The 24583-nt window shown below is 51.5% G+C and overlaps 1 protein-coding gene across 3 annotated transcripts in view; it reads right to left on the minus strand.

Annotated features, from left to right (window-relative positions):
- Positions 1-7723: 7723 nt before the first annotated feature.
- The window catches only part of LOC138958912 (general vesicular transport factor p115-like), a 36982-nt gene continuing 20122 nt past the window's right edge, over positions 7724-24583 (minus strand). For 2 of the 3 annotated variants that reach the window (XM_070330247.1, XM_070330244.1), the window contains exons 20-22: positions 10420-10569; positions 8703-8864; positions 7724-8266 (exon numbers count right to left, since the gene is read on the minus strand). In XM_070330247.1, the coding sequence (XP_070186348.1) occupies positions 8210-8266; positions 8703-8864; positions 10420-10569 (369 nt within the window). In that variant the 3' untranslated portion in view covers positions 7724-8209. The remainder of the gene's footprint in view (positions 8267-8702; positions 8865-10419; positions 10570-24583) is intronic. The other variant, XM_070330245.1, reaches the window with a different exon arrangement.

Below are 24583 nucleotides of genomic sequence, written 5' to 3' on the forward strand. Positions count from 1 at the left end.
TTTGTGACAGGCTCCACGCATAGGCTTGCTTAATGACGGCCGACGCCCACCTGGCCAAGGTAGTCCTCGATACATCTTTCTCCATGGCAGTGTTTAGTGAAACAAACAAAAGCTTCTGAGACCTCGATCTGACCGCCTGAATACGGGAAAGATACGCCTCAAGGGCCCTAACAGGGCAGTTGACCATATCGGGATCATTCCTAGCCAGAATATGCGAAAGAGGCTTCACCACCACCCTAGGAGAGGGTTGACCTGGTGACTGGTTTTTAGCCAGAAAGCCTACACGAAACCTCAGCGAAACCGAGCCATCGCGTTCCCAAGAAATATCCTGCGGGTTGCCCGAAAGGGCGTGCACTTCACTGCCTCTACGGGCAGTTGCAAGAAGCAAGAGAAAAAGAGTCTTGCGCGTAAGATTAGGAAGACTCGCGTTCTCAAGTGGTTCGAAATCGGCGGAGCGAAGAAACTCTAGAACCAGAAACAGATCCCACTTCGGCAGAGCCGAACGCGACTTAACCTCTTCAAGCGAGGCACCCCTAATGACCCCAGCCACTACGGTGCTGAGACTAATCGAATGCCCTATCTGTTTCAGCGTAGAAGAAATCGCGGACCTGCGCACCTTCAAAGAAGAGGAGGAGAGTCCCTGCGAAGACAAATCAGCCAAGTGATTGGCCAAATGCATGGTACGAGGTGCAACCGGATTAACACCGGCAGTCTGGCACCAAGCCACCCATGCCTTCCAATGCGAAGAGTAAACAGTGGAGGTGGATGCTCTGTGAGAGCGCTGAACCAGATGCAAAGTGCGTTCAGACGCTCCAGAACGCTTGAGAGCCGACCTCACAGTCTCCACGCGTGAAGTTTTAGAGACTGTGGGTCCTCGTGAGCGATGCCGCTTCGAGGCTGAACGAGTTCTCCTCTCACTAGCGACAGGGGGATTGGAGGACCGCGAGCCAGTCTCAGAAGGTCCGGGAACCACATCTGAGACGGCCACAGAGGGGCGATCAGCAAGAGACGAGACGGAGACTCCAATTCCGCCTTCCTGATCACCTGGCCGAGCAGGTTGAAGGGCGGAAAGGCATAAGCCTCCAGGCCCGCCCAAGTCAACTCCAGAGCGTTGGTCTCCCAAGCCTCCGGGTCGGGGAAGGGAGACACAAAAATCGGAAGGCGTCTGGAGAACCTGGTGGCGAAGAGATCCACCTGGGGCTTCGGGACCAGAGCCCAAAGACGGAGAAGCGCTCCGTGTGTGACCGTCCATTCCGATTGCAACACCTTGCTGGAGCGACTGAGCGCATCCGCAAGCGTGTTGAGGCTTCCCGGTAGGTACCGAGCCACAAGAGAGATACGGTGCTGAGTGCACCAAATCAGCAGCTCGCAGGCCCTGCGGGAGAGAGTAGGGGACCGCGAACCCCCCTGCTTGTTCACATAAGCGGCCACTGTCGTATTGTCTGTGAACAGACGGACTCGCTTTGCGGTAAGCGACGGGAGGAACGCAATCAGAGCCAGCCGCACAGCCTCCAACTCCAGAGAGTTGATGTGCCATGCACTCTGTTCCGAAGACCACAGACCGGAGGCCGTGAGCCGGTCCGTGTGCGCTCCCCAACCCAGCAGGGACGCATCTGTAAAGAGGTCCAAGTCGGGAGGGGGAGCGGCGATCGGAACCCCCCTGCAGAGCCAATCCGTGTCCAGCCACGGAAGGGATGCAGCCTGGAACCATTCCCCAAGGGGAACCAGCTCGTTCCAGTCCACCCGAGGAGAGTCCACAAACGGCTTCAGGGCGTGCTGAAGAGGCCGTTTGTGAACCCTCCCCAGTGACACCAGTAGGGCCATTGACTCCATTTGCCCCAGAATGGAGGCCAATGTCCTGAGAGGAGCCTGCAGGAGAGGCAGAGTAGAGCGAATAAGAGCCTGAAGCTTGACCACCCGCTTCAAAGAGGGGTGGACAGTCCAGGAGACCGTGTTGAACACCATACCCAAGTAGGTGAACGTCTGCGACGGTACGAGCTCTGACTTCACCTGGTTGACCGAGAAGCCGAGCAAGCCGGCCTCCCGGAGAACCATCCGGGTGTGCTGCGAACAAACCTCCTCGCTCTGGCCCATGACAAGCCAGTCGTCGAGGTAAGCCCGCAGCCGAACCCCTCGCGACCTCACCAGAGCGCAGACCTGTCTCACCACCATGGTGAAAACCCATGGCGCTAGAGACAGGCCAAAAGGAAGCGCGCGGAACTGGTAGATTTGACCTGCCCACCGGAAACGGAGCCATTTCCGGTCGGCTGGATGCACCAAGATATGGAAGTAGGCATCCGTCAAATCTATGGAGGTCGCCCAGTCTCCTGGGCGGAGCGCGTCTCTGACCGAGGCAGGCGTCTCCATTTTGAACCTGATCGTCCTCAAAAACGTGTTGAGGAACGACAGGTCCAAAACAGGACGCCAAGCCCCCGAGGCCTTGGGGACAGCAAAAAGCCTCCCGTAAAACCCTGGGGAGCTGTGGTCCAAGACTGCCTCCACCGCTCCCTTCTCCACCAGCGAGGCAACCTCCGACTGGAGGACGGCCCTTGCCTCCTGAGAGAAGGGGGGCTTGAAGGCTGGAGGAGACCTTGAAAGAGGGGCCTTGTCCTCCAGCCACAGCAAGCGGAACCCCGACTTCACTACCCCCACTATCCATCGGCTGTGAGTAGAGTTCAGCCAATGTGACAGAGCCCTCGAGAGGCCCCCAGCCATCACCAGAGTGGAGGGCTGGGGGGGGGTGAAGTCGGGGCCGCTTCATTGGGGGTGGGGCTTGCCCTTGGGAGCGCCCCTCCCCCTGCCCGCCGACGACCTCTTGCCCGAACCGCGGTAAGGGGCATGAGGTCTCTTGCGAGAAGCAGGATGCGCCTGAGCTGGAGCCTTAGTCTGTTGAGACTGAGACTGCTTAGGAGCAGCCTGCTTGGGAGCAGCCTGCTTTTGCTGCTTCAGAGCCTGAAGTGCAAAAGAAGAGAACTGCGAGTCCCTATTCTCCTCAATCTCTTGCTTCCTGGCGTCCACAGCCAGATGGCCAAAGAGAGAGCCTTCAACGAAGGGCGACGCGCGGAGGGAGTTCCTTGTCGACTCCTCAGTGAACTGAGAGTGGGTAAGGAACAAGTCCCTCCTGCACGTTACCGCATAGGCATAGTGCAGGGAGGACAACCGCATGTGCTCTTCGTTCACCCTAGCCAGCATCGAGAGCAGAGACGCGATATCCTCCGCGTCTTGCTCCCCGCTGAGAGTGAAAGGGGCCAACGAAGAGGTAAGGGCCCGCGACAGAGCTCTGATCAGAGTCTCCGAAATGGAACTGAGTTCCAAGAGCTGTCTACCGATTTCCTCCGACGAAGCGAGACTCTGCTCAGAAATGGGCAAACAGGAGTCCCTCCTGAGAGGCTTCGTGAGGAGCGGCAGGAGATCTGGAGTGACCTGCAAAGGTGCACTCGGAAGGGCAAAACGAGACAGCAAGTTCCTGGGGAACTTAGGCAAAGGCAACTTCCTCTGTGCCGCAAGAGGCACGAAAGAGGAGGCCTGCGCCGCAGAAGCAAGATACTCTAATGCCGACTCCGGAGCTGGCCCATGGGGAACCAGCAAAGGGACTGAAGGCACAGGAAGCCCACCACCCTGAGAAGTGGACCTCACAAAGAGTCTTGAAAGCTGAAAAGCCACTGAGGGCGATTCGAGAAACCGGAAGTAGCCATCGTCCTGCTTCTCCGACCGGAAGTCAGCTAAAGCTGAGGGACCGGAAGCCGAAGGCTTAACAGACGAAGCAGCTCCCTCCGGAAAGTAGCGGGAGGAGACCTCCGCGGCTGCTTCAAGCGCCGCCTTGAAGTTCGCCGAGACCCCTGGCAGCGAGAATTCGTCGTCAACAGACTGGGAATCTGAAGCGACAAACGAGGGGGGAGGAAAAGAGCCCCCTGACCCCACAAAGGGGCGCTGCGCAAAAAGACCCGAAGGCCGGGGTCCACCCTGCTGAGAGTCGACCCCACCCGCATCCTGGCTAAAAGGAAGCTGAGTGGAGTCGAAGCCAGTAGCAGCAGGGAGAGAGGGATCGGAAGCCGTCACCACCGAAGAGTGCGGAAGCTGCCGACCCCCCTGAGAAAGACCACCTGCATGTCCAACATCCCGTGACGATCCCGGGGAACCGTCCGGAAGAGAGCAGGAAAATCCGGCAGGAGCCGGAAGTACAGCTGAACCGGAAGCGCTAAGCTCATCCTGTAGCTGCACATAAGGAGGGCGGGAGCCCGGAAGCCCGTAGGCAAAATCATGAGTCAGACCGGAAGTGACAGTTGACTGTGCACCGGAAGAATGACCCATGCTGCCGGCCGAGGCCGGAAGGACAGCTGCCGGAAACGACTGCTGTGGTAAAGAGTGGGACGTACCGGAAGTGCCAGCAAGCTGCGCACGAGCGGAAGAACCACTGCTTCCGGCCGGAGCCGAAAGCCCAGCTGTCGCGTACAACTGCTGGTGTAGGGCGGGGTTCGAACCGGACGTGAACACCATCTGCTCACTAGACGGAGAACCCCTACTTCCCGCGAAAGCAGGAAGCCCAGCTGTCGGAACCGACTGCTGGAGTACGGAGAGGTTCAGACCTGACGTGAACACCGTCTGCTCACTAGCAGGAGAACATCCGATTCCGGAAACCGGAAGTGCAGCCGCCGAAAACGGCAGCTGCGAACACCAACCTTGATCAGCCCGTATCCCCGGAGGGAAGCGTACTGTCACACCACCGCAAGCGGCAGGAAACGAGTACCGGGCCGGAAGAGCACGAGGTCCCGGCAGGGACGATCCAGCGGAAGACGGCCCCGGCAAAAAGGAAGCCAGGGAACGAGCGTCACCCACCCCCGGGAGGGGGGCGGAACAGGAAAGGGAGTCCGTCCGTGACATCTCCTGTCGCACCAGACTCCTAATCTCTGGAAGAAGAGACGAAATCAAAGAAGACACCAGAGCGCCGGACTCTGGTGCCGCAACCGACGCAACGCAAACAGCCTTAGGGGCCGAAATAAGCGATTGAGAGCCGGACGGAAGACCGCTCGGAGCAGAAATAGGCACAGAAAATGACACATTGCTCTTAGGATCTGTCACTAAGATAATAGGGTCCTTGCTAGAGGACGCCGACGCGGAGGATTTAGGTTTGCCAGGGCCCTTGCCCTTATCCTCAGGCTTAGAGCCTTTCTTCTTTTCACCATCGGCCATATTAAGACCGAAAAGAAAACACCAACCACAACTGAAAAATAGCAAAGTCACACAGACGCTAACAAAATTCAGAAGCAGAAAGCAAACAATTCAGCACAAACAAAAGCTACCGATAGCAGCTATAAGCAAGCAACAAGCGTTAACAGTCCAGTACACGGACGAAAACAACACAAGCCTGACAACGTGCAAATACAAATGGCGACCGAAAGGAAGCCAACAACTGCCGAAAACTTCAAAGTCCAAAGGACATGCGAAATTCGAGGCAGAACGAACGAAACAAGTAAGAAAACAAGAACAATCTCACCAGCTGCAAGCCAGCGAAAGAAGACGGGGGGCCAAGGCCGGTGGGTGCCGAAGACACGAAAACAAGCCTTAGCGCTAGCCAAACACAACCGTCACCCTTGAGTGATAGTAGTCGATTGGAGGGGTATCATGTGACCAGCACCATTGATGACGTAGTGTGCTGCATGGGACGTAACCCAGGGTGCCAGTCATACTGGTGCAGTCACTTTTTTAGTTGGGGTTGCTCCCCTTATACCTAGACGGGGTAGCTTTTATCATAACCTAAGCATCTGAAGTGGGTCAATGCTAATATGTGATTCAGAGTAAGATTATGTAATTATAATCACAAATTAAGGGAGGGAGTATAAATTAATTAGCTTCATGTTTATTTTACATTAGAAATCTACAGCACAGTCAGACAGTTCACAAAACATTGAAGAAAATTATCAAAACCAGACAAAAAAATGTTTTGAACAGCAAAAGGTAAAATTGTTATTGCAAACTCTTTCGCCTTTCTCTTCCACCCACAAACCAACGTATGAAGAAACGGACAAAAAACCATTCCTTTATAATCCTCTTTCAACCATCTTTGTTTAATGCACACTAATTAGCCGGCATGGTGTATACTGTCAAAAACAAAAGAAAACGGTTCTTCGCACTCACTTTCCCCTTACCAGATTTGAGTACAATTTTAACACTTGCTTTACCTCAGGGACAGTAAGACCCGAGTACTGCAGTATTTTAACTCTTTCGGATAAATTGATGCTTGATATAACCCTCGTCCATCCAATAAGGACAAATGTTGCTGAAGTCATGACAGAGCTAAGGAGAACCTTCACCCAGAATAAATAACAGAAACTGTGAGGAGCAAGCCAAGCGAAGAATAACAAGTTTTAACACTGTTTGACACATCCACTTTCACTACACTCTGATATGATTTTGCATAGAAGCAAGTGATCAGACCATCACACCAATGAACAAGTTTTTTTTACAGTTCTTTACTTTATTATTCTTTCTTTTCTTTATTTGGTGTTTAACGTCGTTTTCAACCGTTCAAGGTTATATCGCGACGGAGGGAAGGGGGGTGATGGGATAGAGCCACTTGTCAATTGTTTCTTGTTCACAAAAGCATTAATCAAAAATTTGCTCCAGGGGCTTGCAACGTAGTACAATATATTACCTTACTGGGAGAATGCAAGTTTCCAGTACAAAGGACTTAACATTTCGTACATACTGCTTGACTAAAATCTTTACAAACATTGACTATATTCTATACAAGAAACACTTAACAAGGGTAAAAGGAGAAACAGAATCTGTTAGTCGCCTCTTACGACATGCTGGGGAGCATCGGGTAAATTCTTTCTCGTCCCAACCAATATGGGACTCCCCCTAACCCGCGGGGGGCTTACTTTATGATCCCATTGCTGGGAACTTCAGGTCGCTTCCTCACAGTGGAAAGCTAGCAGCAACAAGAGCTGCGCTACCCAGGTGTGTGCATGTCTAGGTGTCATCAGCAACCTGCACTTCTTGCACAATGACCAAGGTCTTTCATGTGCAACAGCAGTGAGGCAGGTGTGGGACATGGAACCCATCTCGGAGTCATCACAGAAAGTTGATGATCTATGTCCGTCCCCGCCTGGATTTGAACCCATGACTCCAAGATCACAAGTCCAATGCTCTGTGAGCTATCAAAACCCCCAGTTTGGTGTTAAACACTCGTCAACCTCTCTCTCTTAAGAATGCACTGCATCGATGATAAAGTCTAGAGTGAAATCCATCAACAGCTCTTTCACGCCAATATATTATACATAATCTTTTGAAGAAAGAAAAAACAACTACCAAGCTGTAAAAAAAACAACTACCAAGGTCGGTATGCAACTACACCAGCATCAATAAAACAGTCACATTTTCACAAAGTATTCTTCTGGTCTTAAATGTCACAGGGTAGCTCAGGTGGTAGAGCACTGGACTTGTGATCGAAAGGTCGCTGGTTCGAATCCGGGCCGGGACGGATCAACTTTATGTGCAGACCCAGAGACGGTATCCATCTCCCACCCCCGTGTCACCACAATGGCACGTTAAAGATCTTGGTCATTCTACCATAAGTGCAGATGGCTGATACCACCTAAACACGCATACATCAAAAGCCGTGAGGGCGTAAAAACTCGAATCGTATAAACCAATTCATGTCCAATATAGGCAATTAAGACCTGACGGACAATAAGCCCCTTAATAAAAAAAATAATTTAAAAAAAATGTCACAGCAGTTTAGGCAGTAAATCAAAGCACAAAATAAATTGCAGCAAACTACAGAAGCAAATCATGAATATATAGTCATCTATTTGAGTGAACACACTCGCTCATGTGTATCCTCATGGTAACAGATTTTACACTTTATAATAGCTAAGTGGTGTCTACTGAAAAATATATAATTGAAAGTTTACCGTGTGCGTTTTCAAGTTTGGTGAATGAGAGCAGGCATTTCATTCTCAGTCAAGACATAACATAATGACGGGTATGCACACACAAGCAATAGACCAACAAAACAGTACAAACAAAAATTGTGTTATAAAGATAAACATGTAGATCTATTCAATCTGCAAACTTTGGTATTCACACACACGCCTCACTTGTTCTTGCTGATTCACATTAAAGTTTCAAGTAAACGATGCATGCATCAAGACACTCACATCCACACACAGTCATTCTCTAGCACACTGACATGGTGTCTTTGCTATCATGCATCATCTTCATCTTCATCTTCAAAGTCTTCTTCATCGTCATCTTCTTCCACCTGCAAAATAAACAAGAAGAACACAAATGAGAAAAGAACATCTCTAATCATACCCGACCTCAGCAGCAAGTCATTAAAGGTACAGCAACGAATCACAGCACCATTAGGTAAAGATCATACTTTTACTTCTCTTTACACATTCTCGCTATGAACTCCCAGTGTTTGTTCTTATGCCATAAATCATAATGGAGATAATGTAACAGTGACTGGGTGGAGGCAGGTTATAAACACTACTGTTTGGGTGGCAGTCTTCAGACATGAGAACAACCATACATGAACAAGTCTGAAAGCGATCTGTGGTTCCAAAATAATACACCCATTTGGAGCATGGATCACAAAAACTGCTCTGTCTTGGAGCTAACAAAAAAGTCTGATTTCAGCCCAAAGTCTGAAGATTCTCATACAGGAGTCTTTTTATGTGTCTCAGACAGCTCACCTCTTGTCCTAGTTCCTTGAGTTTGGCCTTGAACTTGTTGATCTTGGCGTCCTGGTCGGCCAGTAAAACCAGCAGGTCGTCTTGTTCTTTCTTCAGTGTGTCCAGCTCTTCGCGCAACACTCCTTTCTCGGCTGCTTCCGCCTCTTTCCCTTCTTCTAGCACCTGAAGCCAAAGTAAAATAGTATGGTTTTGTGTCCGGAGAAGACTACGTCTCCAGCAGGAGTGAATGACTTTTAGCGAAGAAGTTGTGAACGTACAGTAGAGCCTTCCTATTAAGACCTTCCTTATTACGACTTCCTCTAAGTTAGGACTTTAAATTTCATGACCGATCCTTTTTACTCTGTTCACATCCTCTGTACTACGACTACCTCCTTAACCCGACATACGACTGACAAATCATGGTCAAATGCGACTTTGTTATTCCCAAGAAGAAGTTCAAAACTGTGCAAACCTTGATATTGTTTTGGAAATTGAGCAAACAGTTGACGAGCACATCGCAACTGCGATGTCGTCTGCTCAAATAGGCTCCATTCTCCGCAAGCGTTATTTCCCCTGTTGACATATTCGCGACTGTACTTTATTTTGAATAGATAAAGGTCATTGGCCAGATGTCTGTTTCATTTAGCAAAGAACTGTGCAGGAACTCCTACCTTTTAAACACGCAAAGTTACAGAAACGTTATGAAAGCAATCCGATCATCGAACCAAAACCGAAAGTTGTGGTGACGTCATGTCATTTTGCGATGTACGTATGCAAAGCGTGTGTAACATTTTCGGTCTAGCTAACAATGGCGGCCGACGAACATGGGTTTTGAAATCTGGAATTGTTCTTGGTTTTCCCCGATGCGTGACCGAATGACGCGATATACAACCACGCGGCGTTTGTTTGAATCAATAAATTCTCAGAATCCCGTCAGTGAAGTTTGAAGGTGAGTAGTGGAGTACGTGTCCTAAATTACTCAACTCTGTGGACAGTCCGTAGTGCAGTTGTCCCCAAGTTGAATGAGTGAGTCAAGTTTCATCGTGAAAACTGACGCTTTTGGCTACAATTTTACATCAGTTTCAACACACTGCCGCGGTTCTTATTCATTTTGTTCCTTACGTTTGGGACACTTTTCTTTTTCAACCAAATCGTTGCTGGGTATCGTATGACTATGATTAGTAGCTGGTATCGACATCGATGTGCATGTTTTGGGACCGCTGCTTTCGTTCGACCTCAGTTTGTTTATTAAACAAGCAAGAAAACTGTTCAAATGCAATAATGTGTTGAGCTGGCAATCGTGGCATTAAAAAAGAACTGAAACATCATTAAGGAGTTTTATTTACATTTTACACTAGCTGTCTGTCCTTCAGGTCTTGGTTCAGCCTCCCTATTAAGACCCCTCCCTATTAAGACCTGATTTTGTCAGATTTTGGGAGGTCTTAATAGGGAGGTTCTACTGTACACCAAAATTCTCATTTAAACTTAAGAGAGAGGAAGAACAGAAAGTGAGAAAGATAGAATACAGGGAAAAAGAGAAGGATTTAGAGAGAGAGGGAAAGGAATTGGTACAGGCAGCCCATCCACAGCAAGGCATCAACAGGAAAAGGAATGGGCCAGTCATCATATTCAATACAGCATACACAGAGAGCACAAAGACAAGACACCAGATAAAGCAACACACCTTGTGGCTACAACCATTCTCTGGTGGTGAAAGAACACAAGAAGATCCACCTACCCTGATTTTATTGGAGAGGTTCAAGTTCTCCTGGTTTGATTTTGTCAATCTTTCCTGCAGCTGCTTTCTCTCCTCCGTCATTCGCTGCAGTTCTCCTGTCAGTTCCTGTACCCTGCTGTCCGAACCCTGGTTATCTGTTGCACTTGACTGCTGAAAGTCACAACGGCAAATACTAGTCAACAGTTTCATTCCTACATCCAAAAACAGATAAGACTGTCAATGTTCCAAAATGGTAAATTTTCATTTGATTAATATACTTACCCGAATCACATATAGCATTGACACAGTCTGAGATGCTAGATTCTGAAAACGCTTACCCGTCTAACATTTTTAAAGGGAAGCAACCCCATCACCAAAAAAGGCTAAAAATAGCCCTGGTAATGAGCAGGTACTCTGTGAGTTACCTCCCATTGGTATGAACTACGTCACTACCTCTATCACCACGTGGCTACAATCATACGGCTTTAAAGAAACTCAAAAACGATAGGCGGGGCAGGTGGGAGGGCATACACTATGTGATTCGGGTAAGTATATTAATCAAATGAAAATTTACTTATAAAATTTTCCATTAAATTACATATTCTTACTCCGAATCACATATAGTAGATAACATCAACAAGGCGGTGGGAAAAAAATCTAACTCACTCAAAAAAACCTTGCCAGAAACTGGCCCTCTGCCAACAAGTCAGAAAGGGCGTGGTGGGAAAGAAAAATCTAACTCACTCTAACACCCTTGCCAGGAACTGGCCCGCTGCCAAAAAGTCAGAAAGCGACCAGAGAAACTCCTGATTGACAGCCAGGATGTCTCTGAGGCAAAACTTGCAAAAGACAACTTCAGAGAGCCAGTAAGCTGTGCCCAGCACTTCGTCCGATCCCCCGGACCGTAAAGAAAAACGGCCCAGGAAGAAAGACGAGCCCTGGATTAAATGAACCCGAGCCGAGTAGAGGGGAAAGACAATCTGCCCCCCCCCCCCCCCCCTTTCTATTGTAAGGAAATGCCAAAGCCCGACAAGACCTGAGAGATAGAGGTCAACTCCCACAAAAATACTGAAACACACAAGTCCGAACGAACAAAAAATTCAGCAAATAAACAACAGTTCTCGTCAACAATCGACGAAATAAACCAAGCTCGCCAACCACAAAAGCCGGCAAGCAACGGCTTAACACCACTTTAATCTAAGTCAGACGAGCTGACCAACAACAAAAATGGCGACAACACAAAAATACTGAAACACACAAATCCGAACGGACAGAAAATTCAGCAAATAAACAACAGTTCTCGTCAACAAACGACGAAATAAACCAAGCTCGCCAACCACAAAAACTGGCAAGCAACAGCTTAAACGAACTTTAATCCCCGAGTACGCAGTAGGAGGGTCCAGCAGACTTTAATTGTGTGTCTGTGTGTGTGTGTGTGTGTGTGTCTGTCTGTCTCGACTTAACAGCTTATTGCTGGGAAACTACTGGGCGCAGTTCGTTCAAAAGTTGATACACTAACTTGATAATAGGTCCGATTGATCGTATTAAAACTTCATGATGTTACCTGGGACCTAAATGCGAAATATTCCACCAAAACGACTCTTAACGGGGGGAGTTTTTGCGGTAGGAGGCTGGTCGCTTTGCGAACAGCCTGAACTAAAGGGGAGACTTGAGCGGACTCAGCCGAACACGTCACGGAGTGACGAGAAAAGCATGATTTGCAAGCCAGCCGCAGCTGGTGGGGATTTTTGTCTCGGCAAAGAAACTACAATACAGTGCTTGGTCTCGGTGAGACTGAAAGAGAGAGAGCGACAGATACACACAGTGATTCAAGGCGCACAACTATAGTAAAGTTGTCGTAGCACGTCCGTCTATGGCCAAAGTGATCCGGGTTCGATTCCCGGCATGGGCGGTCTATTTTTTTTTATTTTTTTCTTTAAATTCTTGTTTACTATTGTTTATTATGAACGTTTTAATGTTTTATTTCACTCTAATAATTTTTTTAATTGTGTAAAATAAATAAATAATTATTTTTTTATTTTTTTTTTTAAATCCAAGTGATCCGGGTTCGATTCCCGGCATGGGCGGTCTATTTTTTTATTTTTTTATTTTTTTTTAAAATTCTTGTTTACTATTGTTTATTATGAACGTTTTAATGTTTTATTTTACTCTAATAATTTTTTTAATTGTGTAAAATAAATAAATAATTTTTTTAATTGTGTAAAATAAATAAATAAGGTAACGTGGCCGGCAGGTGTCAACCAACACCAGAGTCAGCCACGGGAGCGAAAAATACAGACACTCTTCCCTCAAGAAGCTGAAAAGTCGTATGATTGTAGCCATGTGGTGATAGAGATAGTGACGCAGTTCATACCAATGGGAGGTAACTCACAGAGTACCTGCTCATTACCAGGGCTATTTTTAGCCTTTTTTGGTGATGGGATTGCTTCCCTTTAAAAATGTTAGACGGGTAAGGGTTTTCAGAACCTAGCATCTCAGACTGTGTCAATGCAATGTGTGATTCGGAGTAAGAATTAAAAATTTTAGTAATAAATTTTCATTTGATTAATATACTTACCCAACTCACATATAGCAATTAACCCTAGTTCAGTGCTGGATACGCTGTACGCGTCCCCTTGGTAACCAAGGGAGACCACTCTAAAAAAGAGAGTGCTCTATCCCATAATGCCAGACTAACTACTAGCCTGACTTCCGTATGCGCGCGCATACGCCGCCATCTTATCATTCCTAAACGAAGCCCAACTCACTCCTTTTTAGACCCCCATAAATCCCACAGCGGGGAGGCGGGAGGGAATAAACGATGTGAGTTGGGTAAGTATATTAATCAAATGAAAATTTATTACTAAAATTTTTAATTAAATTACATATCTTACCCAACTCACATATAGCAGATTGCTATCATAGGAGGAGGGTACTCACCATATCAATCCACAAGAACCTGCCCTGCAGCCACCAAAGAGGGTAAAGCAGAGCTGCCATCTTGACGTATGCCAGCCACCTCCCGGAGATAGAAGTTTATAAAAACGTCTTCCGATCTCCAGTATGCCGACTCCAGAACTTCTGAAAGACGACCTGATCTCAGAACTGCCAACGACGAAGCCCACGCCCTGGCCTCGTGAGTTCTGGCAGCCGTAAGGGGCAACACCATTCTGGTATCCCCTAATTGTCTTTGCCACCAGATATAAGCGTTCCGAATGGTAGACGAAACCCATTTGGTTAGCGTAACTTTCGAAATGTCCTTCCCCCGAGCCGTATTGAGTGATATAAAGAGCAGTTTCTGAGACATAGAGCGAATAGGCTGAGTCCGGGACAGGTAGCTGCTGAGTGCTCGTACAGGGCAGTTAAAAACATCCTCATCTCCCGGGGCCAGGATTGTGCTCAAAGGGGGAATACGGATAAGCGGGGATGGTTGACCTGGTTTTTGGTTCTTAGCCAAGAAATTAGGCCTGAACCTAAGAGAAAAAGAACCGTCTTTCTCCCGGGAGATATCATTTGCCATTCCCGACAACGCGTGCACCTCGCTACCACGTCTAGCCGTAGCGAGTAAGACCAAGAAAAGAGTTTTATGAGTTACATTTGCCAGACTGGCTAAATGGATAGGCTCAAAGTCCTCTGACGCAAGAAAACGTAACACCAAAAAAACATCCCACGCCGGGAGCTTTGTTTTGTCACGAGCCAACTTAAGGGAAGCGCCCTTAATAACGCCGGAGATAACCCCCGACAAGTTAACTTTGTGACCAAGTTGCCTGAGAGTAGAGGCAATTGCCGACCTTCTAACCTTCAACGAAGAGGGAGAACCCCCTTGATCAGCTAGCCACGCCAAGTGATTCGCTAACTGCATAGACCTAGGCGCCAGAGGATTCACATTATTCTCAAGACACCACTTCGACCACGAAGACCAATGCGAAGCGTAAACAGAGTTGGTCGACTCTCTGTGAGCGTTTTGAACCAGCTTCAGAGTAGACACAGAGGCCCCTGCCCTAAGCAGAGAGTCTCTGATAACACCCACCCGTGAAGTTGCAGCATTTGCGGGTTTACGTGATGAATGCCTGACCGAGGCTGCAGAAGTTCGCCCTTCCTTAGAGCGAGCGGGATGGGAGGACGAACGGCCAGACGTACCAGATCCGGATACCAGTGCTGGCTGGGCCAGAGAGGCGCAACCAGCACTAGCGCTGGCCTTTCGAGGTCTGCTTTCCTTATTACCCTGCCCAGAATGCAGAAAGGAGGAAACGCGTAAGCCACCAGATTCGTCCAGTCCATCTCGAGTGCGTCCACCGCCCAGGCTTGGGGGTCCGGGAACGGAGACACAAAAAGCGGGAGCCTTGCCGAAAACCTTGTCGCAAACAAGTCGATGCACGGCTTGTCCACCTGAACCCAAAGGCGCTCCAAGGCCTGATGCGAGAGGGTCCACTCCGAGTGGAGTATCTTGTCCCCCCTGCTCAGGGCATCCGCCAACACATTGAGCTTGCCCCTCAAGTAAGTTGCTGACAACCGAATGTGATGCGTACTGCACCACATCAGCAAGCGACATGCTCTGTCTGACAGAACCTGCGAGCGCGTCCCCCCCTGGCGATTTATATAAGCCGCAACAGTCGTATTGTCTGTATGTACTCTGACATGACTGCTCGCCAGAGAAGGAAGAAACGCCCTCAGGCCCAAGGCCACAGCCTCCAGCTCCAAGACGTTTATGTGCAAGGACCCTTGACTGACGTCCCACACACCCGCAGCAGTCTGATCCGCCAAATGAGCTCCCCACCCTGTCTGAGACGCATCCGTGAACAGATCGTTCTCCGGAGCCGGGGGAGTGATGGGGACACCCTGGGACACCCAAGGAAGAAGCCAGACACCTGTGGTGCTCCTGAACCAATCTCCCAACTCGACCTGACAACTCCAAGCTTGAGTTGCCTGATCCCACCGAGCCTGCACCGCCGCCTGAAATGGTCTCTTGTGCACTCTTCCCAACGGAACCAGCAAGGCCATAGATTCCATCTGACCCAGGATAGAATACAACTCCCGAGCCGAGGCCACATTCTTTCCGAGTAACTCCCGGATCAACGACTGAAGTTTGTCCACCCGCTTTTGAGCAGGACGAACTGACCACTCCACTGTGTTGAACTCTATGCCCAGATAAGTGAACCCCTGTGAAGGCTCCAACTCGGACTTCCCCACATTGATTGAGAACCCGAGTTGACTCGCTAGGCTGAGAACCCTGTGCGTGTGTGTGCTGCATAAGGCCTGATTCTGGTGCAAAATCAGCCAGTCGTCGAGGTACGCCCTGAGGCGCACCCCCTCCTGCCTCACTAGGGCACAGAGCTGACGAACGACCATCGTGAAGATCCAAGGAGAGAGGGACAGACCGAACGGGAGAGCCCGAAACTGGAAAATCCTTTCCCCCCACCGAAACCGCAGCCACTTTCTGTCCGCTGTGTGCATCAGCACGTGAAAGTAAGCGTCCGTGAGATCGATGGACGTGGCCCAATCCCCCGGACGGAGAGCCTCTCTCACCGACGCCGGCGTTTCCATCGTGAATTTTACCACTCTCAGGAACCTGTTCAGACATGAAAGGTCTAAAACTGGCCTCCACGCACCCGATGCTTTGGGCACCACAAAGAGCCTGCCGTAAAATCCCAACGATCCCTGATCGCGAACCTCTTCGATCGCCTCTTTTTGCAGGAGAGCAACTACCTCCCCCTGCACAGCCAACTTGGCCTCGGGATCGTTTGGAAATCTGAAAGGCGGAGGTATCCTGGACAGAGGTGCCCTCTTCTCTGCCCAGAGTAGCCGGAACCCCGAACTGACCACCCCTAAAACCCACTGGCTGGCCACCAAGCGCGACCAGGTAGTGAGGGCCCTGGAGGGGCCGCCCGCCACCACGACGGTGGGGGCTAGCGGGACCGAAAGTTCGGGAGGGCATCATTGGGGGTGGGGCTTGCGCCCCGACCCCCTAGACCCGCCAAAAGAACCCCCCCTCTGAGAAGAGGAACCACGCCCCCTACCCCGAAAAGAAGAGTTCTGACCCTGCGTCTTGCCCGCCGCCGCGGACGAAGACTGAGTCTTGCCTTGACCCTGAGGTTTGCCTTGGGGCTTCTGAAAACCTTGACGAACAACCTTGGCTATAGCCAGATCTCTTGCTTCGTGCGTTTCCTTTTGCAAAGCATCCAAAGATGCGCGACCCAGAAGGGAACCATCCATGACGGGAGACACCTTCAGAGCATCGATCGTCACCTTGTCCCTAATTCTTGACCCCGTCAAAAAAGCCGACCTGCGAGAATGCACGGCAAAAGTGTACAATCTAGCCGACAACGCCATTTGTTCCTGTGACACCCTGGCCAAAGTAGCCAGCAAAGTCATCACATCTTCCGAGGAAGCGTCGAACCGGAACTCAAAGGGATCGAGCGACGTAGCAATCGACCTCGACAACGATCTCTGGAGTGACTCTGACACAGAGGCCAACTCCATCAGAGAGCGTCCTGTCTCCTCTAAAGACATCAAAGATGCCTCCGTACAAGGGACAGGCCTTTCCTTCGAATAGCCATCTTCCCTCAGAGCCGTCAGTTCCGGTGTCACCGGTAGTACCGACATAGGCAAAGAGTAGGAATCAATCAGTCTGACTGGGTTGACCACCAGCTTGAAGTTGCGCATATTAGCCGAACAAGGAACTTGTTGACCAATCTTCGCTAACCACGGTACAGCCGCCTCGGGAGCCTCCCTGTGTTGTGCCAACAACGGAACAGGAGAAACCCCCTTAGACCAACCCTTCACCAACACCTTCGACATCTCGAACGCCAGAGAAGGCGATTCGATGAACTTGAAAGAACCCTTCGTATTCTTATCAACACGAAAATCCCCCCAAGCCGAGGGCGGTGGAGCAAGCTGCGACTTGCTCTCCACTACCCCCTCTTCAAAGTACTTCGAAGCCGTTTCAGCTGCAAGCGCCACCGCACTTCCCAGCCTAGACGGCAAACGGACACCGGCATCCTCTCCCAGAACGGAAGTGCCATCGCCCAGACAGTCGTCCTGCACATCTGTACAGTCCGGGAGTTGACTCCCCGCCTGACTGTCATAGTCAAACAGAGACCCATCTCCACTGCCTTCTTCCCCCGAAGGTGGAAGCAGAAGTCTCACAGACTGCCTAACGTCAAATGGCGCGGCAGAAAGCAACGAACCTTCCGTACGCTCTACAGTGTCCTTACCCCCCCCCTGACCGGCCGACAGAGCGGCGATGGCCAGGCGGGGTATCAGAACTTTCACCCGTGAGCGCGATGCCCGTGGCTACTTTTGACTGTAGACGCGCTACACTTTCCCCGGAGAACCCAGGTACTCGTGTAGCAAACATACCTTGTGACCGCGAACCACCAGGAGACAGACCACCCGACGAAAGTGGGATAATCTCATCCCCATCCTGAACAGCATGAACATCAGCTGTAGTCACCGTAACAGAAGGGCCCGCCACCATCTTTGCCAAAGATGACGGTCCTGTCACCCCAGAAGGGAGTGAACGCAGTTCAGCCCGTGTAGACGAAATTTCTTCCGCCAGTGAAGAAACCTGTGAACTAAGTGCAAGCAAAAGAGAGGCCACGTCCGCGGCCGCCAGACCAGAAACAGCAGGAGCAGAAACCGCTTTAGCAGGTTTAGCAACATTAGCAACCTTATCCAAAGGTTTCACCGGCAAAATGGCCGCCGGCAAAATGGCGGCAGAAGGCATGCCTATCAAAACATCAACACATTTTTCTGAGTCAGATTCTAACACCCCCGCGACGGTTTGTTTAGATTCTCTATGCATCTTTCTGGGAGGGGAGGACTCAGCAGCCACCTGCTTAGAACTCTGCCTCTTCTTAACGTTATCAGCATGTACGACTTTGTCAAAATATTTCAGAAAAAAAATTTTCGAAAAAATTTCACAAGTCAAAAATGGCCAGACAACGCCTTTACAACAAGTACAAAACAAAGAACGATCTCACCTCAATACAGTAGCAAGGTAAGACGACGAAAGAATACCAAGGAGAAGAAACCCGGTCCCTCAGACCAAGCAACATCGGCTGAACAACAGCCAGAGCGTACACAAATGCGACCAGCTTGTCTGAGCGCTGAGTATGGAATGATAAGATGGCGGCGTATGCGCGCGCATACGGAAGTCAGGCTAGTAGTTAGTCTGGCATTATGGGATAGAGCACTCTCTTTTTTAGAGTGGTCTCCCTTGGTTACCAAGGGGACGCGTACAGCGTATCCAGCACTGAACTAGGGTTAATTGCTATATGTGAGTTGGGTAAGATATGTAATTTAATATGTAATTTAATTCAGAATAAGAAACAAAAATGGTATGTATGATTGCCTCGCTTGTGTCTTCTGAGCGAGTTACTTGGATAATTTCTCAGATAAGTTTATTATCTGTATCATAAGTGTTTGTCTGTATGTCCACTTAAAATACCACTGGGTCGAACTACAGTGAAGTATGTAAGGCTTCTTTTTAAGCCTACTGTCTATATGATACTTACCGAGACAGTACTATTCTTGCACATTATCTATTATAGGCCGAAAAAATTGGACAAAACGCTGAGTGGGTACAATTATCTCCCATAACCATGCGCCACCGTGGATCCCAAGCACTGTCCGAGTGCTTCCCCCTTACAGGATGTAGGTGGCGCGTCCTCTTTCTTTATGAGCTGCAGACCCTCAAAAAGCCCATAACATATCAAGAGGGGAGGCGGGAGGGAAACTCTAATAGTACTGTCTCGGTAAGTATCATATAGACAGTAGGCTTAAAAAGAAGCCTTACAGTCAATATAACACTTACCTCGACAGTACTATTCTTGCACAGAATACCAGAGTGGTGTGAGGGTGATATGTAGAGTATTAAACTCCTTAATCAAAATCACTTAAATCCAAGGATTAAGATACCCAGGCAATTTTCGAACAGTACTACCGTAAAAGAAAATATACCCAAGAAACATACCTTAGACTGACGTGACCATGCTAGCAACCACTGCTGTGTGGTGAACTCAATGTCAAAGTCCAGGCCACTCAAAGCTTGAATACCACTGAGTCTACGGCAAGTGGCTAAAGCGATGAGGAACAATTAGTCTTAAAAATCAGCAACTTGATACTGATGCCTGCCAGGGGTTCAAACTCATTGCTACGCAGGAGTTTGAGGACCAGAAAGACATCCCCCTTGGGAAATGAAACCCGAGGTTTAGACACCGCTGCATTGCTAATACCCGAAAGGACATTAGCGATGAGGGAGGACCTGATCAAGTGTTCAGTTCTGCGACCAGTAGCGGCCGCAATCGTGGAAGCGATGGCAGATCTGTATCCAAGAAGAGTCTTAGAAGAAAGACTCTTCTTTTGATACACTTCCACCAGGAAGTTGGCCAAGTCCTGTGTTGAGGGATAAAGCGGCTTTATCCCCTTGGACAAGGCGAAGGTGGCCCAAGCTCTCCAGCGTAAGTCGTAGAGCTGATTAGTTGATCGCCTCTTAGCGTTCAAGGAAAACTCTACTGAACTCTTGTGCAATCCTAGTGCAAGCAGTTTGGAGCGCACAAGAGCCATGCGGTCAAGCACAGACTCTCTGGACGTGGATGAGGGAGGCATGATCGAGGCTGGAGCAGACCTCCCCCGTCCAGATCCAGAGGTAGAGGGTCTACGTGGGTGAGACCGCGAAGATCTGGAAACCACGGAGCTGTTGGCCAGTAAGGCGCGACCAAAATCAGTCTTGGTCGTTCCTGCAGATATTTTGCCAGCACCCTCGGAATCAGAGATGTCGGGGGATAGGCGTAAGCATCGAGGAGCCTCCACAAGAGAGTGAATGCGTCCAAGTGGAACGCATTCATGTCTCGAAAGGGGCTGACGTACCTGGGAAGCCGAGCGCTGAATCGAGTTACGAACAGATCGATCAGAGGACGGTCCCACCTTGCCCACAGACGCTGTAGAACGTTGTGAGCGATGGTCCATTCTGTGGAGAGAACCTGATCGCCCCGACTGAGAATGTCGGCCAGGGCGTTCAGTTTCCCCGGAACGAACTGGACTGACATCCGGACCTGATTGGTCTGGCACCAGAGCAGAATCTCCTCCGCCAACAGGGAGAGGGACCGAGAATTGGTGCCCCCCTGGTGGCGAAGGTAAGCTAAGCATGTGGTGTTGTTGTCCCCGTTGAAAATCAGAGGGGCCAAGGACAGGCCGAATGGGAGGGCCCGAAACTCGAACACTGTGCCCTCCCAAACGAACCGGAGCAGATGTCGGTACCCCGGGGCCACCAGGATGTGGAAGTAAGCATCCTGGAGGTCCCAGACATGGCCCAATCGTTTGGCCGGATGGCCAACCGGACCGACGAAGGGGTTTCCATCTTGAACTTGCACCTGTGAAGGTACAAGTTCAAGGTGGAGAGGTCCAACACCGGCCTGAACCGGCCGTCCTTTTTGGGGACGGTGAACAGGCGGGAGCAGAACCCCAGAGAAGGCTGAGAAAGGGGGTAGACCGCCTTCTTCTCGACCAACGAGTTCACCTCGTCCTGAAGAGCCTGCCATCTGGCAGGCTCTCGAGGAGGGGGGAACGTCCAAGGTAGAGCGGACAATGGAGGTTGTGACGACAGCGGTAGAGAAAACCCCGACCACACCACCCTCAAGAAAAACTGGTTGGAGACCAGTCTGCCCCACATGCCGCGGGCCCGAAAAAAGGGAACCGACGGACGAAAGAGGGGCAACTTGAGGGGGCGTCAACGTAGGGCCGGGACTCACTGAAAATTCTGCTGGCGGGCAGGCGCAGGCTTGCGACCACCCCCCCTGGTGGTGCTGCTTCCCCTTACCTGTCTGAGCACCCTTCGTCTTGCTTGGGAACGCAACAGGCGCCTAAGAGGAGGAAGAAGGAGGCAGTGAAACTGGCTTCTTCTTCTTCTTCTGAGGCTGGGAGCTGGAGGTGACTGTAGCACTTCTCTTACTCCCCGCCGCCGTCGCCGAAGCAGCGAGGCCAACCATCAGAGAATCAGTGTTCCTCTGGCGTGTGGACTCCACCACAGAACGAACAGTGTCCGGATGAAAGAGGGAAGAAGGCTGAGGAAACGTGTTCCTCAGACTCTTCCTCATATCCGGAGGCACTATAGAAGTAGGCAGAAAATGATCACGGAACAGGGCCAATAAAGTGGACCCGTGTTCCAATGGCCAATTCTGCCGCAGACGTCACGCACGATCGCACGGCATGCAAAGCCCGATCCACTCGAACCGTGTCAAGGACCCGAGTGGAATCGGACTCTGCCCGATCGGGAGGGTCCAACAGTGTGGACAGCGTGCTCATCCATGTCAAGGCCTGTGATTGGGCCTCGACTGTGGAAGAAACGGTGGCCTCAAGATTGTGGAACGAAGCAGAGCTCAGTTCCACCTTCTTGACCGAAGGCACCTCCCCAACGAACACATCACCGTCAGCCCCACCCTAAACACTCGAAGTCTGGAAAGGGAGAGTTCGAGAGTCAAAGGGAAAAGGGAGGGACGAAACAGATTGGACACGAGGAAACAGTGGAGGTGCGCCTCCCGAAGGAAAGCATGGCACTGAACCCGCGTCCTCCCGAGGAACATAGGTCGCGTTTGCACGTGAATCTGTACTCCTCAGGCGATGTGCTGCCGCTTCCACCGTGGCACTTAGACTAGGGTGGAACGCGAATTGCCGGCGGCCGGATCGTTCATAAAACGAGCCGCCGGCAGACGCGGCGTGAGCCTCCCGCGCCCGGGCCGAAGCGGACTCAAAGGACGAGAGGGCGTCTCAGGGAAGGACGTCCTGAAACTGTTCAAACGTCCTTCTAGCTGTGCGAGGACGAGCCTCCTGCCTCTCGTCCTCAGACCCCGGGTCCACGTCCTGTGTGTCAACACTAGACGACAGACGCTTAAGAGAGGCATCCGTGACGTCAAGACGCCGCGTGATGTCTGTCATGTACTGTTGGAAAGTACGAAGCATAGCTTCGGAAGTTCCATCAGAAACCGGCAAGGGTAGAGGTTCAGTGTTAACCTCAGGGCGACCCTGATCCTCCTCCCTATCGTCCTACGACTCACTCTCCTCTTCACTTCCCGACAACTCCTCAAAAGCAGGAGTGTAGGGAGCTTGAGGGGGAAGAGCCGAAAGCGATGAAGCAGGCTGTGAAGAAACGCCCACAGAAGCAAGAGGCCGCGAAGACCCCTGCCCCAAAGACGAAACGTCTCCAGCAGCCGAAGGGGGAGAAAAACAACAACCCTGCGACTGTTGGGTCAGCCCAGCCAACGAACCCCCGCCATTTATAGACTGAACAGGAACCCATCGGGTCTGATCAGAAAAGAAATGGTCCGGTCCGGTCGGGGGTGCCGATCCGGTCCGGTAGGGTGGTCCGGTCCGGTGCCGTACCATCCGGAGGTCCCGTTCAGCACCGAACCATCGTACCCACAGAAGTGTTCGGGTGGTTAGGTCCGGACGTGGACATACCGTACCATCCGGACCCGTAGGTCCGGTGGTCCGGTATGGTCCGGTTCGGTGCCAGACCATCCAGACCAACAGAGGTGGTCGGGTGGTCCCGCACCGGACCATCCGGACCCGTAGGTCCGGACCCGTAGGTCCGGTACCATCCGGAGGTCCTGTTCGGCACCGAACCATCCGTACGCACAGAAGTGTTCGGGTGGTTCGGTCCGGGCGTGGACGTACCGTACCATCCGGACCCGTAGGTCCGGTTCGGTGCCAGACCATACGGACCAACAGAGGTGGTCGGGTGGTCCGGACCGGTCCGGTAGGGTGGTCCGGTCCGGTGTTCCGGTCCGGTCCCGTACCATCCGGAGGTCCCGTTCGGTACCGAACCATCCGTACCCACAGAAGTGTTCGGGTGGCTCGGTCCGGACGTGGACACACCGTACCATCCGGACCCGTAAGTCCGGTATGGTCCGGCTCGGTGCCAGACCATCCGGACCAACAAAGGTGGTCGGGTGGTCCGGTCCGGACCGGACCACCGGTCCAGCACCGGACCATCCGGACCCGTAGGTCCGGTCCGGTCCCGCACCATCCGGAGGTCCCGTTCGGCACCGAACCACCCGTACCCACAGAAGTGTTCGGGTGGCTCGGTCCGGACGTGGACATACCGTACCATCCGGACCCGTAGGTCCGGTTCGGTGCCAGACCATCCGGACCAACAGAGGTGGTCGGGTGGTCCGGACCGATCCGGTAGGGTGGCCCGGTGTTCCGGTCCTGTGGTCCGGTCCCATACCATCCGGAGGTCCCGTACGGCACCGAACCATCCGTACCCACTGAAGTGTTCGGTCCGGACGTGGACCTACCGTACCATCCGGACCCGTAGGTCCGGTGGTCCGGTATGGTCCGGTTCGGTGACAGACCATCCGGACCAACAGAGGTGGTCGGGTGGTCCGGTACCGGACCATCCGAACCCGTAGATTCGGTCCGGTCCCGTACCATCCGGAGGTCCCGTTCGGTACCGAACCATCCGTACCCACAGAAGTGTTCGGGTGGCTCGGTCCGGACGTGGACATACCGTACCATCCGGACCCGTAGGTCCGGCATGGTCCGGTTCGGTGCCAGACCACCCGGACCAACAGAGGTGGTCGAGTGGTCCGGTCCCGACCGGACCACTGGTCCGGTACCGTACCCTCCGGACCCGTAGGTCCGGTGTGTTCCGGTTCGGTGCCAGACCACCCAGACCAACAGAGGTGGTCGGGTGGTCCGGTCCCGACCGAACCACTGGTCCCGTACCGTACCATCCGGACCCGTAGGTCCGGGGGGTCCGGCAAGGGCCAGAGGTACTGTCCCGCACCGGACCCTAAGGTCCGGTACGGTCCCGTACCATGGGTCCCGTCCGGACCAAACCCGGAGGTCAAGTCCAGTCGGGACCCGTGGGTCCGGTTCGATCCCGACCCGTAAGCCTGGAACGTTCCGGACCCTTGGTCCGGACCATCCGTCACCCGAACACCAGACGCTAAGGAATGGCGTGGGGTCAAGACGGTCCGGTCGGAGGTGTCGGTCTGAGCAACAGAAACAATGTTCCCGTCGCCCTGACCATTCGACAGAAGTACCACGTTCTGTCGAACACCTCCACGTCCAGTAACTAGTCGGCCGGAGCGTTTCAAGAGGGACAGCCACCAGTCACACGGACGTCAGAGGGAACCGTAGTAGCAGTGGTCGTAGGCACGAAGCCTGAAACCCCTGCCCCCAC

This window comes from Littorina saxatilis, linkage group LG2 (genome assembly GCF_037325665.1).
Source record: "Littorina saxatilis isolate snail1 linkage group LG2, US_GU_Lsax_2.0, whole genome shotgun sequence".
NCBI lineage: Eukaryota > Metazoa > Mollusca > Gastropoda > Littorinimorpha > Littorinidae > Littorina > Littorina saxatilis.